The sequence below is a fragment of the Apiospora hydei genome (assembly GCF_038363865.1).
Source record: "Apiospora hydei strain CBS 114990 chromosome Unknown utg000010l_segment0_segment0, whole genome shotgun sequence".
Classification (NCBI taxonomy): Eukaryota; Fungi; Ascomycota; class Sordariomycetes; order Amphisphaeriales; family Apiosporaceae; genus Apiospora; species Apiospora hydei.
In genome coordinates this window covers 175,611-193,432 of record NW_027117369.1, presented here as the reverse complement: position 1 = coordinate 193,432, position 17,822 = coordinate 175,611, and the positions used below count along the sequence as shown (strand labels likewise).

The window sequence follows — 17,822 nt, the reverse complement described above, 5'->3', positions numbered from 1 at the left end:
TCACTGCCCCAGCGTCGCCGTCATATGCCACTTCCCGCTCAACTGCGCCCGCTGAAAGTACCGCGTGCACATGTAAGACCACTGCGCCGTCCCCGTCGCGATCCGCTGGCAGCACTGCACGTACCGCCGGATGTTCTCGTTGACCTGCTCGTCCGCGGTCCAGGGCAGGCGCCCCACCGCGGCCTCGCAGGACCCGTAGTGCTTTTGGATCAGCTGCTTGACCTTCGCGATCGCGGCGTGGATCGAGATTTCCTCGGCGTTGACGAAGAGGAGGCACAGGTTCTCGAGTTGGCCGTCGCGCTGGGGTGTGGTGTGGTGTGTTAGCTATCAAATCTAGGTATTGTAAGTGCTGGGGGGATACTTACGAACTCCTTCTCCAAGCTGAGAATCTCATTCACCAGTACACACAGTTTAGCACAGTCCAGCACAACACGCTCCATGGCCTCGTGATGCACGATATGATCCGGCAGCTCAAAGTCCATCGCATATTCAATCTGCGTCACCGAAGGCCGGACCCCGATGTCGTCGCACCTCAGCTTGAGATGGTACCACGGATCCGGCAGCCGGTCGTCGTGCCTGACGGACTGCTGCCGCGCCACGCCCTCGACGTATTCGTGCAGCTGGCGGCGCATCCGCTCCATGGTCGCGGGGCCCATCTCGGGCCGCATCGCGGCCAGGATGTCGTATAGCATCTCGACGGTCCCCGGAGACCCAGCAGGCGCCGTGAAGTTGGCGCGTTTGGGGTTCGGATGCAGGCACGCATCGATACACTGGAGGGTTTGGTCGCAGATGCGGCGCGTGCCGGCGTCGTCGTGCATCAGGTCACCGCCGGGGTCGATCTCATCGTCAAACATGAAGATCTGCCGGTTCGTATTAGTTCATGCCACCGTGATGATTCGTGACGAGAGCTAGGAGATGGGCTCTGATTACCCAGTAGTTGTATTTCGTCAGCGTAATCAGCTTCTCTATGGAGCAGTCCGCGTAGAAAACACTAGAGATGATGACATAATCTCCCTTCTGACGTTGTGCTCTTTTCTTCTTTTCTGGAAGATTGACGCTGGTGGTCAGTGTGTTAGCCTTCGCCGATGCTAAAGAAGGGATGTAAAACCATCATCCATGGCCGTTCGCCATTTCGTAACTCACGTCTTTAGCCACTCATCGATCACCACATTGACCTCATCCAATATTTTCTGAGGGTGGATCTTCTTGAACCAGGCCGGCATCAGGCTCATCAGGTTCTCGACATGGATGGTCTCGCCCGTGCACCTCCGCACAAGCCTCTGGCGTTCATCTTGTTGCGGAGCAGGCTTGGGACTGACGGCAAAAGCGGGGAAGCGTAATGTTGATAGCTTGCCAGCTCTTCTAGAAAACAGGGACTTGAAGTTGGGTGAAAGGGGAGAGGCTGTCAGGACAGCGGTGGCTGTGCTCGAACCAGTAGCCATGGTCTTGTTCGTCGGATGTGATAAATGGTAGTTGTTTTGCAAAGTTACAGATGGATGGGAGGGGAAGAGACGAGACTCAGCAATACCCAGGGAATATCGGGGTTATAACATCGACAACAAGTGGAGGCCCGGGACGTGAGAGGCAGCGTGTGGGTATATTGTCTTCGTCTTCAAAACCGATGCCTCAACATTATTGGTATAGAGGGTCTGCCTCTTACAGGGTCAGCTACTCGGCGACGGGGACGGAGCCTATCGAGTGACGACTTGTCGTTGGGAACTTCCCAGTCGGGAAGCAGTCATGTCATCGCGTGACCGACGTAGTCTCATGGCCATTACTTGCCCCTATTCCCGGCATACACGTGTTCCACATGGCCGAAAGTTGATCGCTGGGTCCCCAACCCAGTTCTCGTCGGATGTTTTTTCCAGTTGACGGCTGCATATGCGCAAACCTTAACTTGATGGCTGGGAACAAGCATACACACCACAGGCTGTAGGTGCGGCCCGCAGCGCGCGATTCCACACTACTAGGCAGGGAAGTTTCTAGGCCATGTTATCAAAGTCTTGGCATCCGGTCGATGTAACTTACCGAGTCTCTGGACAGACCAACTCGCATAACTGCACCCAAAGGTCCCAGCAGCCTGACTCAGGAATGATTAAAGCGCTGATCGAGCTGAATCGCAGCTGGGCAAAAGATGACTCGCGACGCCGGCCCAGCTCGACAATCGTCCGATGTTGTATGCTGGAACGCCAATGAAGCCGATGGCATAAACAACGTGATGCTTCGAGCAAACATAAATCTTGGTTTAACCTTGGTCAGTCTTGGGTCAGGTTCCAAGCGGAGAATCGCGCGATGTCGTTTCTCACCGCCGCTCCGGTGGTGACAGCCGGGGGTAGGTACAAAGGAGAGACCAGTCGATCCCCGGTCACTTACCCGCTTTTGCGCAATGATTTCCCCGAAGGCCGAGCGTCGATTAGCTGGTGGCGGGAAGAAAACACGCTTTTCCCCTTGCTCTATTCAGGGTCTACAAGGTTTGCCCACAATGGGCCCGGGCCCGGGCCGGGGTCGGGGCATGGGCCAAGACTCCACCCCCTGAAACCCCCGGCCCCTGAACCCTGATTCCCGCTCTGGCTAGGTTGATAGCTCCACGAATTCGGATTGCGATAGCCGGCTAGTGCTGGTACGTTGCCGAAAACCGGAGTGAGTGACAGGTTGGATGATCAAGGAGTATATACGCGCAACGCGTGACCCCCTTGCTGGCGACAATGCTGCCATTGGTATAAAGGTACTTTCCGCAAAACCAATCAACAGTCTTATATAATTCATCAAGCATCACTTCCAGTAGAACAAGCACTATATGTAGTAGGGTAGATGTGGTTTCGTATCACGGCATTGAATTTTCACTGGTTCGGAGGGGCAGCGCTACCGCTATCAAGGGGATACGTTTCTTTTACTGTCTCGACAGTTTCCTTTTCTCGTTTACAAAAGAGCACCTCATAGTAATCCCAGATAGGATGGAATAACGACTATATGGAATCGGGTTCCGCGGACTTTGTTTTACAAAGGGATGATCTGCAGTGGCACCATCTGTCTGAGACCATGTATGCAATTTATGCAACAAACAGTCGCCCGCAAAGTTTATTATGCTTGAGCACATCCTGGGCCTGTCCGTGTGGCTGTCAAACACTGGATAGATATCTGGAAACCATCTGCTCATGAGAAGTTTCATTATTGTTTGGCTCACAGGTCCAATCAGCCTGCGCGTTGGATGTTTCATTCTGGGCTTGACTAATAGACTTCGTGAATCAAAGAACAATTAGGAAATATGTAGAAATCCTCAAGGTCTCGACCTCGCCAAGAGTCGATGGGATGAATATTTACTGAAGGCTTTCAGCAATAAAAGTAACTTACCAACCAATCTCTCGCTATTATCTATAGAAACCATATAGCACCAACATCCTAACCAGTCTATTTCAATAAATCAACAATAAATAGCACAGTGTCATAATACAATCATGACGACTACCAATAACACACACGAACTTAACCTCACCAAATCCCTCCAAGCAGACCATCTCCCCCTGAGGGTGGAAGACGTGACAGCGGAATGGTGCTCCCAGATCCTCAACGGCGCCCCGGTGGCGGACGTCAAGATCGTCTCGGCCCAGCACGGCTCCTCATCCTCGCTGGTCATGCAACTCACATACGAAGATGAACATTCTTACGATTCCCTCGAGCCCCCTACTCTCCCGAAGCTGAAGACTCCTTCAACACCCTCAGCTCCCTAGACTCTTCCCACCTCTCCCGCCCCGCCCGCTCCGTGTCGACAGCCTCCTACTCCTCCTCATCCCATACCCCCCGCTCATCCCGCTCCTCCATCTCCTCAGACTTCTCCTCCTCGACATCATCCTCGACCACAATCCAACCCCGCCCCTCCCGCCTCTTCTTCAAAGGCGGCCTGAACCCGGACCTCGCCGCCCTCGCCCCCTTTCTCCAAGCCACCTACCGCCGCGAAGCCGAGTTTTACCACCACCTCGCGCCCCAACTCCGCGCAGCCGGCGTGCGCCTACCCGAGTCCTACTTCGCCGGGGTCGACACCACCAGCGGGCAGGGCGTCGTTGTCCTCGAGGACCTCGCGGCCCGCGGCTACACGTTCGGCAGGCCCGAGCGGCCCATGTCGGTGGACCAGGTACGGGCCGGCGTCGAGCAGCTCGCCCAGCTCCACGCGGCGACGTGGTCCGGACGTAGGGGCAACGACGAGTACCCATGGCTGGAGAAGCAGCAGGGCGGTTCACTACGCGACATCATCCGCGAGCTGCTGAAGCCCGGCCCCCTTCGATGCCGTCGCGCCCCGGAACATGGGGGGCCGGACGGCGGCCGGTTCAAGGAGCACGAAGCCCTTCTACTTGACCGAGAGCGCATGCTCGGCGCCTTTGAGGTCCTGTGGAGTTACGACTGCTCACCGTCATCAGCGGCATTCCAGTCCATCGTGCACGGCGACCCTCACATCGGCAACACGTACGCGACGGCGGCAGGCGTTCCCGGTTTCCTGGACTGGCAGACCCTGGCCCGCGGCAACGGCTTCCACGACGTGGCGTACTTTGTGGCGAGTGCTCTCACCGTTGAGGACCGCCGGGCGTACGAGGGGGACATAGTAAGAGCAAATATGGAGGCGCTGCACCGCCAAGGCGGGCCTCACTTAGAGTGGGAAGATGCGTGGCTTCAGTATCGGAGGCACCTGCTCCATGGTTACGTGCTATGTCTGGCGCAGGCGGGCATGCAGTCACAGGAGAATATATGGATATTAACGAAACGATATGTCACAGCTATACTGGATCATTCTGTCATGAGGCTCCTTGAAGGCTCTGCTGAAACATGACCAGGCGATATTAATGGCACGTAGACGTAACTGATATGCGAATTCTCCTGGTTACTACACTAATATAGCTACAATGATGATTCATCATGCTATCTGTACCAGCGCCATCGGAAGTATCATTCACCGCATCAACTCTTTTCCTTGGCTTGCGTTAAGACGGCGCTAGGCTCTGCGCTCAAGTTCCAGCCGATGGGCTTCACAAGTCCACTTTGAGCAGCTCAAGCTCACATCGCGTGGGTTTGGTGGTTTATGAGGTGTTCTTCTTTGGATTCGTTGGCGACCACCACAAGGAGGTGCTCCCAATTCTTCGAGGGTCTGTATCAGCTCCTGTTGACCATAAACAGTTGCAATTTGCATAGGGTTCGTGCGACGATGCATTCGCTCATAGAAGTCGCCATGCATCGGCATTCCATATGATGCAAAAAGTCTTATCGCCTCCACATCGCCAGCAATGCAGAGGTTATAGACCATGTCGTAGAGATAAATGGAATACTCGCGCATGTACTTGCTGATGTCAACCAGCTTCTCGTCCAGAAGGAAATGTATGAATCTCCCATTTTGGGCCCCGGGCTCTCTGGCTTCTGCGTAGCTTTGTACGACGTATGCCCATTGCCCTGGAGACAGATTGGCCCCGGCATCAAGGAGAATGCGTGCAATACCAATGTGTCCACCAGCTGCAGCAGCTTTCATCATGTATTCCTTCTCAATGTCTTCGTCATCATCATCGAAGTGAAATGGACTATGTGTAGTCGCACCTGCTTCGAGTAGAAGTCGTAATATACCCTCGTGTCCTCTGCGTGCCGCGGCTCCCACAGGCGATATTGATGATTCCAGGCACCAAGTCAGAGATTTACGTGGTCGATTGAGATCCATGCCCGGGTGGGAGGTCAGCATCTGTCGGACCAAGTCCTCATTCCCATTATAGCAGGCATTCCTAAGTACACTACAAGCAAGTCCGTGACGAATATCTTGTCCATAATCGAGTAGGACATTCGTGATGGGACGCAGATCGAGCTGGGTAGATCTAAGGAGCAAGTCATCGAATGAACATCTTTCCAAATCGGACTTGGGACTCGACTTCAATAGGAGCTGGATCATCAGAAGATCTTCCCGTTGCAAGGCAATCTCCAATGCGATCTCAATCGAAGGGAAACGAGCTCCCAGATCAAGTAGCTCTCGTGTAAGATCGTGTTGTCCGGTCTTGACAGCCGCGTAGATGAATGATTCGAAGCATCCCCCATGAATGGAAGGGTACTTCACGTAGCCGCGATCTTTGTTGTGTCGGATGAAACTTAATACCGGTGAGAGCTGCCCGAGAAATATGCGGGCTGATATGACCCCAATCTCAGGCCACCTTGAGTTGGGAACTGTAAGCGAGTCATTCGGATGGATACCCGGGAGCAGCTCATGGCCATGGCCTGTTAAGCTTTTGGGGTTATAGTTCTTCTGAACCATATGCTGGACGAATTCTTGGTAGAGAACCTTGAGGTAGTGATGGCGCTGTTGCTGCAAGTTGCCTTCTGGTTGCTGACTCTCCTGGCAGATGATGTCGTCCACGATGGTACTGAGTAGAGCCGGAACATTGCTTTTCCAGGGCTTGCGGCTGTTTGGTTGGCGAACAAGGAACGAAGCAGCAAAGGAGCTGAGGCTGTCGATTGGCGCCTGGCAGTGACACGCTGGGCAGATGTCGACATCGTGCCAATTGTGGGGCCGAAGAAGCTCTACATCCTCGATGCATAGCATGACTTCATCGTCGAAGGTATCTGGTATCCTCAATGTTAGAATGATAAGCCGGGATGGTAGGCCAGCCAGGGACGGGCACTTACGATTGACTTTTCTCCATTGTAGAACCACCCGAATATCTGGAGTGGATGCCTTAGGGTTTTCCGATCCAGATTGAATGTGGGATTCCACACTGTCGTCTGACAGAGCTTCCCAATCACTGGATGTTTCGACGTCTTCGGTGGCCGAGATTGGATCAAAGCACTGCCCAAGCACTGCTTCCTTGAGGATTGCGCAGAAGATCTCCGGCGGCAGATCTAAGAGAGCTGTGCCAGGCATCGTGACGGATGTCAGTGGTGGCGATGGTGATCAGATTGGCTTGTGACTTGTCGAATATACTGGACGAGAAGGTTGAGGTGAAAGTCTGATGTTGGAGGAAGTGCGTGCAAACAGGATCAGTGCAGGGCAGAAGTTGGGCGTTTGGAATTTCGCAACCCCGCCTGGAGTTTTGGCGCACTTGCCTTCTGACAATTGGACGTTGAGTTCTTGAAATGCTCAAGTGAGGAAAGAGCGGCCTTGCACGCGTGCTGGTCATTCATCGAGGGTTTTTTTTGGGTCAGCAGTTTGTGCGGTTCAATGGCCAAGGCGGGCAACAAGCGTAAGTGGTGTCAACAAATGGACGTACTCGAGTTGGCACATCAGATCAGACCACCAGCAAGTCAGAATTTAAAGAAAGCTCGTTGAATTGGTTTAGTTGTGCCCATTTGATGTTGTTGGCAGAGGTGTTGAAGGAGTAGCTAAGTAGCAGCTGCCTCTGTCAACACCAGGGACCCTTCTCGACCAGCATCCATCATCAGCAACACAGATCCTTTGCCCTTCTCTCCCCTCAGCGAAGCGGCTTACAATGTAGTAATACAACATTAATTATACCCGAATCAATTGACCCTTCCTCACTTTCTTTTCCTTTTCTGGCAGTTCCTAGCCACTCCCATGGTAGAAGATACCCAACCAGGTGAAATAATATCATAAAACGTCAATCCTAAACCCATATACAAAGAAAAAGCGATTGCCCAATCCCCATCAAACCATATCCCCTTCGCGCTTCGCGTACGTCACACTCACCCGGTGCGACTTGTAGATGACGTCGGACCGGTGCTCGAGACTGTTGAGCTCGACGTCGCTGCCCGTGTCCTCGCCCAGCCCGGTGCCCCCGCTGACGACGACGGGACCCGTCCGGTGGCCGCTGACGAGGTAGGGGTCCCGCCCGGACGACAGCTTGATGTGGCTGTTGCCCGTGCGGCTCGTCGCGGTGCGTTTGGCGGAGCTGCTCATGGAGGCGCCGTGGTGCACCAGGGATTTCAGGGATGGGAGACATACTACCACAACGGCCGCTACTAGTTCGGCCATGGACAGGACATCTGTAGATAGGAGTCAGCTTTGGGAGTTGCCTGTTGAGGGTGGATCTTGGAAAGGGGTATGTGACTTACAGACGTTGGTCCAAGCGTGCGTGACTTGCATCGTCACAAACCGCCCGATGCTCGTGCCGAGCGTAATGATCCCCGAAGAGAAGGTCGCTGTCAGACCGGCCATGTACCACTTGTTGATCTGAAGGCCGGGCAACAGGGGAAAGGGGATTGAGAAAACTGTTGTGTGGTGTGTCAGCACTCCCATCAGGGGCAACAATAGATCGCGGCTCATACTCATAATATCCGAAATCAGGTTCAGCGTCCAGTCGATCCGCGTCACCGTCATGGAGTCGAACGTGGTACAATTGCCGTCGATGCTCCAATTGACGGAGACGTCGGCGCCGCACCAGAACGTATCAACAAAGACCGTCGTGAGGAAAAAGCAGACGGTGAGGCCCGTCGTGAAGTAGAGCATCTTGCGCAGGTTGGGCATCGTGGGCGGGACCAGCCGGTAATAGAACGAAATGAGTGCCAGCTTGGGCAGGTACACCCCGGAGTCGTAAAAGTAGTTGCCCGCGAAGGAGACCTTGAGCAGCGAGATCTGGTCGGCCATGGGCGTGCGCGGGTCGAAGTCGTCGTCCATGCCGCCCAGGTTGTACGCCATGACGTCGGTCGCGAGCAGCGCGATCAGGTCGCACGCGGACGCCACGATGAACCAGTCGCTGACGGTCAGCGCCGTCCGCTGCAGGCCGAGCCGCAGGAAGAGGCGCATCGAGACGAAGACCATGGCCACGGCCATGAGCGTGGACTCGACGGGCTATTGTTTGTGTCAATGGCGCCCAACGTTAGCCTTTGTCCCAGATCGCGCCAGTCCATTGTGGGAAGCAAACATTGTCGATCCGATCACTCAAGACCGGAGATCGGATCTGGGGGACAAGAAAGGGGAAAACAACAAGAGAGGAATACAACTTACCACGACGGCCGTCTGGTGGATTCCACCACCCTCAGACATAATATTACCAACACACAAACAACAGTGTATATATAATTGAAAGGAGCGTCGTATTCTTGGGTCGTCGTTCGACGACGAGGCGCAAAGGAGAGGCTTAAGTTCAACTATCACCACCACATCTACATCTCAGGCAGATGCTCCGCAAACTGGGAAAACGCCAATGCAAAGCGTCGCATGGGCATGGGGTCTCCAGGACTTCTAATATGCCCGATGCAAACGGCCGATCATGGGTCCTGTCGTCATTCCCTTTGTCCATTTCTTGCTCCGAAAAGGAAACCCCAACGCTTTACAAAGAGCGAGTCAGAGCTATCAGAGGACGTGTTACGCGAGAAGGAATATGGGCGTGCCCACTGCGGCATGGCAAGCGAGAGGAGGGAGAGGGTCCCCATCGCTCTTCTTTACTACATGTATGTGCTTCACCCCCCCGGGCCGTCCAGGGGGTGCCTGGCAGAGACGGGCAGAGACGGGCAGAGAGAGGTGTGAGAGGTCCAGATAGGCGACCTGTGAGAGGCTGTGGTCCTCATCTCTCGTAATATGCATGCATTTCTCCTATATGCAGGTGTCAAGCGAACCGTTACACTCTTCCCGCTTCGAGACGCAGCCTCTTCTCGTTTCTTCTCCCGTCCCCTACAACAACGAGGGCCGGTGTGTAACAGGAAGCGAACAGGGATGGCGGAGGGCCTTGGCGAGAAAAGAAAGAAGAAGGCAGGTGCTGTGGGAGATGGTGGTGTGGCGTGATTGATTGATCCAATCCGATTCAATCATGTTTCGCCCGTGGCCCTCCCGTCTTACTATGGGGGTGGATGGGGATGACTGGGTGTGATGATGGGGGAAGTGGAAGAAGAAACGGCTCGCGGAATAGGCCAACCCGCCGGTCCGGCGGCGTACTGGGGGCCTTAGGGTGGGTGCTGGCGCTGGGGGACGGTACGAATGAGTGGGAAATGGACCCTGCCACGGTTGAGCTTGTCGCTATGCGCCCAGACGGTGGAGTCCTCCGAGCCTTGGCTGCATCGGCCGAGATTGAATCTGTCTGCGGTCGGCAGTATACGCATAGCGACATCTTTGAAGTCGAGTCTCGAAGAAAACCAGGGGTAAAGGAAAAAGGCGTTGAAAACTACACTGCATAGAATTCAAGCATGGCTGGGGGTTTCGATGATACTTCGGAAGCTCGGTTGCTGGTGTTGTGCGGTTGCAATTGCGCACTCTTTGGGCGTTGACAGTTGATGCTAATTGATGCTGCTGGGCTGGCCCGTTGCGCTAATTTGTTTGGTTCATCGCATCTGACTGAAAGAGAGGGTCGCATCCACAGGGGACTCAGGCCCTGGTCAGTGAAGCTGGCCCTGGCTCCATGGCACGTTACCGGTTCCAGAACTGGCCAGCCTGCCTGCCTGCATCTGCCAGCCTGGAACCAACACACCATCTCGACTCTGCCATTTGCATTTGCATTCTGGCCTGCCTCTCTCGTCTGCCTGTGCCTCGCTGCTGCGCCGTCCCATTGGCCCCGGATAAATTACTCTATCTGCCCTGTCCTCTCTGTATCCGGCACGTACGTCCCACATTTTATCGGGCAATGTCGTCTGAGACCACACATTCCCCTGTCGGCCTTGGCAATGGAGAAAAAGTCATTCCCGGGATGGTGTGCACGTCTTGTCTCTTCGGCAGGCTCTCGAGGGCCGTTCATGCCAGGGCTGTCGATCCCGTCTTTTTACTTTATATTGATCTCGACGAACACTTTGTCCTCTTCGGTTAAAGTGCCACGTTGGCTTCCATGACCCTTCTCTCTGTTGCACAGCGGTAAACTCTTCCCTCCCTTACTGCAGCTGCCGTCAGATCTCAGTATCGTTTCTTTTGAGCGTAAGAACCGGCTCCCCGAGCACCGAGCACCGAGCAACCCGTCCCGTTCCTCACAATGGCGCACTTCATTGACGGCAAGGATGTCATGGTAAGCAAGCACGCCGCAGCTCTCTGACACTCCCGCGAAGCCCCTCCGTCCTGCAGTGACGGGTCTCGCTGTCACTGCTTTTCGCCATGCACGCTTGGACTTGGACTGACATCATGATCCCGTCGTTCTAGATATCCGAATGGATTCTCTTGACGGTCGCTCTGGTCTTCGTCGCACTGCGCATCTACACGCGCCTGTTGCGCCTCCGCCAGCGACTTGACTGGTCCGACTACCTGCTCCTGGCTTCGGCCGGGATCGCGCTCGGGCTGATCATCTGTGACACCCTGACCTACCAGATGGGCGTGCTGGACGAGTACGAGACTTCTGAGAGGCTGTCCAAGGTAAGTGATGCCCAACGACGATCCCAATCCCAACACCATGACGAGACCAACTGCCAGTTCATGAGCGGCGTTTTGGCTGACCAACCCTCTGCTTAGATCTCCTTCGCGTCCAACTACTTCTACGACTTTGGCATGGGCTTCCCCAAGCTTAGCATGCTGGCGTTCTATTGGGCCTTCTTCCGAAGCAGCATCAGCCCGGGCATGCGCAAGACCCTCTACGCCATCACCGCATTTGTATGCGTCTGCTATCTGACCATCCTCTTCGACGACACCTTCTTCTGTGGCAAGAACGTGTCCGTGCAGTGGTCGCAGGAGGAGGGCGCCTGCAGCGTCTTCTACGCGCCCGAGCCCTTCATCCTCAACTTCACGCTCAACCTGACCTGCTACCTCGTCGGTAAGTCTACATCCACAGATGAACGTTGTCACAATTCAGAGAAACTTCAACTGACGGTACCCCAGTCTATGCCATTCCTCTCATCCTGTTGATCCAGGGTGTCCTGGCATCCTCCACAGGCCTCGCCGTCACCTTCGTCTTCGGTACTCTGACCATCTTCACCACCGTCGTCCGCTTCGCGTGCCTCAAGATCGGCACCGGGCAGGAGAACCTTGTCTGTAAGCCTACCACGTTATCCTCGAGTACTGGCGGGGCAGTTCTACGCCCGACTGTGACTTGTTGGCTAATCATGATACCACAGACCCCCTCAGCATGCTCGAGATGGCACTCGCCATCACCGTCGTCTCCTCCTCCCGGGCCTCAAGCCCCTTCTCGACCGCCGCACCAGAGGAGGCTCCGATGTCGACGAGGAGACGGTCCATGTTAACCACGACCAGAAGGTCTAGCTGGACTGGGTGATGGAATAAAAGGTCACCACTGTTTTACTGTTTTCAGGAAGAGATCGATTGACGTCGTTGACGATGTCGATAATGTTTCCTTGGTTCTTCCGGAAAATTCTACATACAACTGTAGATCGACAGGCTCTCGTACATATACCACATTAAGCTTAGCTTACCTAGAAATTGGATAATAGACCGCTGTCGTACATAACATCCTCTTGACTCTACTGCAAGAAACGAGAAGCTCGAGAAACCCCAACGACCGAGAAGGGGACTGTAGCGCGACCACCAACGGCGATGCGGCAAATCCCATCTCATATTGCGCTTGACATGGCTTGCATAACATGTGAAGTCACTCGGGCCGACTTTTGGGCAGGGCCGCTCAAATCAGGAACGCACACGAGCACCAAAGGGGAGCACCCGAGCCTCTGGGTCCGGATGAATGGCCAGAGTTGCCGGCGATCCACATTATCATCGTACGACTCTGGGCAAAAAAGCAACGACCAGGATACGCTCTCACCCAGCTAGCCAGGTCCCCTGTCAGAAGCCCTATTAGTCTCCTCTCCACCTGCTCGGCCAGATTTCAAAATAGGCGATTCGACGTAAGGCTATTCGATATATAGCACCTTCCCCTCTCTTTTTCTCTCGCCCCCGACGATGCAACATTGCGACCGGACGGCTGAGCTGAACATCCAATACCAGGCCAGAAGTCCAGTACCTCGTTTCCCACCTCGCTTCCCGGGGAATGCAGTGGCGGACTAAGATGGAATTGCTCCGTGTCGGCGCAGGGTGAGGGACATTATGCGTGTGATCCTACTACCTCGGGATCGAAATCTACTGGGCCGTCAAGGGGATGACCTTTCTGCCCGTATGCGGGGATACATGCGCAGGTACTCTATGCGGTCTTCGCACCAGGTAGGAAATGCACTGCAATTACGGGTTGGTCCAACTGTTTATGACATGCATACCACATCTGAACCGCATCATGGGGTTCAAACGCAGTTTTGGGCACCATCTACTTCCCAGGCACAACCGGTTGACGGTTCATCTGTTCATCTGGTATTCTAAATAAAACGAATTTCCACTGATTTCCGATCTCTTGATCAGGTGTAACATCGTACCATCCCTTTTGGGGATCAAACAGGGGTGGCACTGTGCAGTCCAAACGGTTGCGTAACATTTTCGCTTTTCTCCTCCAATGAGCAAGTCTAGAGCCCCAACGGGTCGCATTGCAAGGAACCTCGACGTTGCAACACGCCATCGTACAGTAAGCCTCTCTCCCCCAGGCCAATGGGATGGCCATCGCTACGAATACCACGAAAAAGACAGGCCCTGAAGCCAGCCCGTTCTTTCGGGTAGGCTTTTACCCTGTTCCTATATACGCCAGATTTTATTATCGTTGCGCCGTAATTTCGGGGCCAGGGCCTAGAGGGCCTGCTAGCCATTATGCATTTTAGGACTTTTGTTTTTCTGCGGCGAAGATGTTTCGAAATCTGGTCTGCGCCACGAGGGTGCATTTGCTTTTTCCTCCAACGGTCCCGAGAGAAAAAGAAAGGAAGTAACTGGGCGATTGTGTATGCAGACGTGACTTGCATGCGTCCACCACCACACACCCCTTATAACCAAAACATCGGGCCACACGAGGTGAAACATCGCATCGGAGTGGTGCCAAGTGCATGTAGAGCCGCCAGATCTCATGCTCTAGTCTTTGCTCCGGCTACCCACACACGGCTCGGAGATACGGTGGAGTAGTGTCGCATCTGCCGTAAAAAGAATAGATGATAAACAGGAAGCCATCTGCTATATTGCTTTTCTCAGCTGCGCGGATAACTCACGCCACTGCTGCAGCGCTGCTGGTGACCACACACGCTAAATGGCTCGCAAAGACTTCCATACTTGGTATATAGACGGCCAGGCAGCGGTGAGCTCATATAGTCCTTGTGGGAATCGCCGTTCATCTCTTCGCCATCGACAAGATAATCGTACGACACTTTACGGTTCCTGAATCCTGGGTTCGTCTGGGATTCAATCGGCAAATGTGTCTCCCGTTCGTAGGGAAAAGGGCATCGCCAAACCGCTGATTCCGCTCAATGGAGGTGGCAGATGCGAGACATGGTGCAACAGTGAGAGACACTATCATCAGCTGTACCTGGACGCACAGTTGTTACGTTTGGACGGACGCGAATCTTCATCCTCTCTCGACTACGTCTCTTTACCTCTGTGTATAGTCAGTCAACGGTAAACTCCTGTGTCACCCAATTCTTGATGCTGGGAACCGCCCTCCTCCGCCAGTATCGGATGACCTGCTGGCATTCAGGGGAGCTCCAGGCTATGTCAACACTTCGAGTTGGCGGGTGAAAGAGCGCCCTGCTGCAGGACATTGTCAACCTCCCCTGGACCTTCCATGCCTTCGGCTCCAGGTCGCGTTGTCTCGAGCCCAAGACTTAGTCGCGCTCACTGGCGCCTCCTTTCTGGAGTTCTCAGCCAAGAGCGGACTCGTCATGGCATGACGATCTGCCTCACTACGGTAACTTCGTGTCGAGCTACTCCGCGCTCTGGCTGTAAAAGTCAATGGCCGCAGGCAAGATGTCTGAAGTTGGATGGGCTGATATAAGGGGCGTGTTAGGGCAATTCGGCCTTCCCTTTTGCCCAAGTAAGTCACTGAAAGCATGCCCGACGGGCCCCGTGGAGACCAAGACTTTTTTCCGGCGCACCTGTCGCCGAAGCTGATGCCGGTGGATCAGCCGCCCCCGCCGGAGTCCCAGGATCCAAACGGGCGCCCGAGGGCCCGTGCCTTCGCCCGGACGCGACGTCGTTGACGACACAGACGACGGCGGCGCACATCGGAGGGAGAAATTGCCGTTCCCGCACAAGTGAAACTGTCATGTCAACATGGCCAATGAGCTTGGCGTGGGATGTTGCCTCGTTTGGTGCTCTTCGCCGATGACGGAAATTCGTGGCGTTACGTCGGTCGGGTCTCTTGTCACATTTCAATACGTACCAAAGCAATGTATTGTTTTCGAGTGATACTACATGAAATGACGAAGAAACCTCAAAAGTTTTTTTCCCCTATTGCGTACGTAGGGGGTGAGCAAGCGTCGAACCCGTTTCTTATCCGGTAAAACTAGCCCGTCGCTAGACTGGGCTGTTAGCCCTATTAGGAAGCAAAGACATTATGATATTAAGATTGCGACAGGTCTAGGCCGCCTGGAGTGTCAGGATCGCCGCTCCAGCCTCCAGCTGCTATGAACCTGCCGGCTAATTCCTCACATTCTAATTTATCCAAATAAGCTACATTTCAAACCCCCCCTCTTTTGGCCGGTTGGTCTGTTGGGATCCGGCCTAGTGAGCGACCCCGTATCTCCTTCCTTTCTTCTCTTTCCTTCGTGAGCTCTTTTCATGCCGCCTGGTTGAGAAGCGCCGCGTAGGATCCACCGCCCGCGGGCGCCAATGACCCGGCAGCCGCCAACAAGTTGCACTGCCCCAAGAACCCGAAGTAGTTCACGGCGGTGCACCCGGGGACCATGTTGCAGAGGGCGACGCACGACGCGAAGGAGGTTTCAGGCATGGGCATCGGCAAGGCGCTCTGGAAAGTCTGAAAGCTCTGATTGCAGAAGAGCGAGTACTGTTCGAAGCCCAAGTCGTACGGGTTCGGGAGCTGCTCGCACTCGTTGGGGGGCTGGCTATGACGGTCGTGGTGGCCTGTGGGAGTGACGGGGAGATTAGCCTGGTTCGGATGCCAAGTATCTTGGGGCAAGTCTATCGGGGAAGCAATGCCGGAGGAGGGGGGGTTAACTTACGACGACGGTAGTGGACTCCAAGGCGGTCTTGTAGATGGTGCTGGTGCTGACCACGGTCGTCGTGCCGAGGGCGGTGACCGGCTCGGTCTTCGTCACGGTCAAGGTCGCGCTCTCGGTGGCAGTGGCGTCAATGGTGGTCGTGGAGCGTGTCTCGGAGGTGGCGGTCGCGGTGTCCGTCTCAGTGTCCGTGACGGTGGCCGTGTCCGTGCCCATGGCCGTAGTAGCCACAGTGAACTATACTTTCGCGTAAGTTCCTCGACGTTTCATGCATAGACGATGGAGAAGGGGGCTACACAAAGACAGATGGGAGAAAGTACTTACCAGGCTAGTCTGCGTGACGGCGGCGCCAGTCGATGTCACGGTCACGGTCTCGGATGCCTGCGTGAGGAGGCAAGAGCAGGCGCTGCTCAGCATAGAGGGCCCATTGCTCTGAACGGCGGTGCTAAGCCAGTTGGCCGTGCCGCAGTGGTCCCTCTTTTGACGCTTCCCTATGCTGACTACAGGTGCGGCGACGGTGGTCGTTGTCAGGCTTTCACAGAGGGTTAGTCTCAGTGACCAAAGTGCGGCGGAGGCAGATATTAGGGAAAGGAGCGCTTACTCGGTCTGAACATCGGTCGAGGTGGCGTCGGTGGTGGTCGTCGTGATTACCGACTCGACCGAGGTGAAGGTTGTGGCGGCCGTGGTAGTGAAGGTATCGGTATCAGTGAAGAGGACGGTAGAGGTAGCGACCACGGCCGTGGTGGGCACGATGACGGTGGTGTACACCACGGAGGTCACGATGGCGGTGGCTTGGGCCGAGTCCGTCGCCGTGACGTAGGTCGTGGCGGGAGTAACCGTGGTCGTCTGCGCATAGACGGTGGTGGGCTCGAAGGGGACTGTCGCCGTTACGGTCGTGGCGCTGGCTTGGATGAGCTTGCTGCAGTAACGGCTCGCCTTGGCGGTGTGCGCGTCCTCATGGAAGAGGTCATATAGCGAGTCGCGCTCGCACTGCTGTACTGGCTGTGCAGAGTTAGCTGAGGTGGTCTTGCGCGACGGATCATCACGCAAACTTACTTGGGGTATTGGGATCGGGTTATTATTATTATTTTGTACTGGTTTTGCAATAACGGCGTGGGAGAGGGCAGCAACGCCACCAAGGATGACCGTAGCCAGCTGCATCTTGCCGGTCAAAAAGAGCGTGGAGGAATCCAAAGACTCCAAATTGCAAATTAACGAATGACTGAAGGAACGGATAGCAGATGATGGGAGAACCTGAAGCGACACTGACCTGGCGAAAAGATGGTATTTACATGTCAAACTTCCATGGAAGCTATCCTATCTCTATGAGCTGAATCTTAGAGCAAGCTTGTCCCAACGCCACGCTTAGTCTAGTGGTAGTGTATACTAGCTTCTGGGGGAGATGTGCGCAAATCGGCACTAAGGGTAAGGCTATTCGAAGCCACAAGTCTCCAGCTCAGCTGAGAGCTAGCATGAACAACTAACACGATCTTCAGCTTAGCCCCTGGACGAAATGATCCACAGGCGATATCGCACCACGAAGCCTGGCCGAGAAATGGACTAGATACGAGAGCCGGGGTTGTTGTAGGTCCCGCATACTCCCAACCGCACCTTGGCGCAATGGCTCTGACAGTGAGTACTTTTGACATACATATTTGCTGCCATCGCGCTTCTGGACTGTCTATTATTGTCATCTTTTCGAACTCCGTTTGCCCAGCGAGCCTACACGAGAGCCGCATATCTCAGGCCGTTCCGGCATGTTTCTTCAACGTGTAGATCTGAGTTGCTTCGATTGTATTGGCTGTTACCAATATCATCACAGTCCGAGGGTTTCCCCAATCGGTGTAGACAACGACTCTATCGATGGCGTACGGATGATGTAGTCATCGCGGCTCAATCATAGGGGCAACGAAACTAAGAATTTGTACCTATGAACGCCAAGTCCGGAA

The 17,822-nt window shown here is 54.6% G+C and overlaps 8 protein-coding genes across 8 annotated transcripts; 2 read left to right on the top strand and 6 right to left on the bottom strand.

The window, feature by feature from the left end:
- Positions 1-854, bottom strand: PG997_014212 (uncharacterized protein; the record flags this gene model as incomplete). Its single annotated transcript, XM_066818526.1, has 2 exons — positions 1-300; positions 366-854. 2 exons carry the CDS (start codon positions 852-854, stop codon positions 1-3), a joined length of 789 nt encoding a protein of 262 aa, XP_066660714.1.
- Positions 855-873: 19 nt separating this feature from the next.
- PG997_014211 (uncharacterized protein) lies at positions 874-1,442 on the bottom strand (the record flags this gene model as incomplete). The annotated part of the gene is made up of 2 exons (XM_066818525.1): positions 874-1,057; positions 1,144-1,442. The coding sequence occupies 2 exons, from the start codon at positions 1,440-1,442 to the stop codon at positions 874-876; spliced, it is 483 nt and encodes a 160-aa protein (XP_066660713.1).
- A 2,105-nt stretch (positions 1,443-3,547) lies between these two features.
- PG997_014210 (uncharacterized protein) lies at positions 3,548-4,819 on the top strand (the record flags this gene model as incomplete). The annotated part of the gene is made up of 2 exons (XM_066818524.1): positions 3,548-3,587; positions 3,678-4,819. The coding sequence occupies 2 exons, from the start codon at positions 3,548-3,550 to the stop codon at positions 4,817-4,819; spliced, it is 1,182 nt and encodes a 393-aa protein (XP_066660712.1).
- A 162-nt stretch (positions 4,820-4,981) lies between these two features.
- PG997_014209 (uncharacterized protein) lies at positions 4,982-6,880 on the bottom strand (the record flags this gene model as incomplete). Its single annotated transcript, XM_066818523.1, has 2 exons — positions 4,982-6,582; positions 6,646-6,880. 2 exons carry the CDS (start codon positions 6,878-6,880, stop codon positions 4,982-4,984), a joined length of 1,836 nt encoding a protein of 611 aa, XP_066660711.1.
- Positions 6,881-7,621: 741 nt separating this feature from the next.
- Positions 7,622-8,959, bottom strand: PG997_014208 (archaeal flagellin n-terminal; the record flags this gene model as incomplete). Its single annotated transcript, XM_066818522.1, has 4 exons — positions 7,622-7,959; positions 8,029-8,184; positions 8,242-8,764; positions 8,921-8,959. The coding sequence occupies 4 exons, from the start codon at positions 8,957-8,959 to the stop codon at positions 7,622-7,624; spliced, it is 1,056 nt and encodes a 351-aa protein (XP_066660710.1).
- Positions 8,960-10,868: 1,909 nt separating this feature from the next.
- Positions 10,869-12,082, top strand: PG997_014207 (uncharacterized protein; the record flags this gene model as incomplete). The annotated part of the gene is made up of 5 exons (XM_066818521.1): positions 10,869-10,901; positions 11,033-11,242; positions 11,339-11,636; positions 11,702-11,850; positions 11,948-12,082. The coding sequence occupies 5 exons, from the start codon at positions 10,869-10,871 to the stop codon at positions 12,080-12,082; spliced, it is 825 nt and encodes a 274-aa protein (XP_066660709.1).
- A 3,391-nt stretch (positions 12,083-15,473) lies between these two features.
- On the bottom strand, positions 15,474-16,089 carry PG997_014206 (uncharacterized protein; the record flags this gene model as incomplete). Its single annotated transcript, XM_066818520.1, has 2 exons — positions 15,474-15,803; positions 15,877-16,089. The coding sequence occupies 2 exons, from the start codon at positions 16,087-16,089 to the stop codon at positions 15,474-15,476; spliced, it is 543 nt and encodes a 180-aa protein (XP_066660708.1).
- Positions 16,090-16,470: 381 nt separating this feature from the next.
- PG997_014205 (uncharacterized protein) lies at positions 16,471-17,034 on the bottom strand (the record flags this gene model as incomplete). Its single annotated transcript, XM_066818519.1, has 1 exon — positions 16,471-17,034. The coding sequence occupies one exon, from the start codon at positions 17,032-17,034 to the stop codon at positions 16,471-16,473; it is 564 nt and encodes a 187-aa protein (XP_066660707.1).
- Between the last annotated feature and the right edge of the window lie 788 nt (positions 17,035-17,822).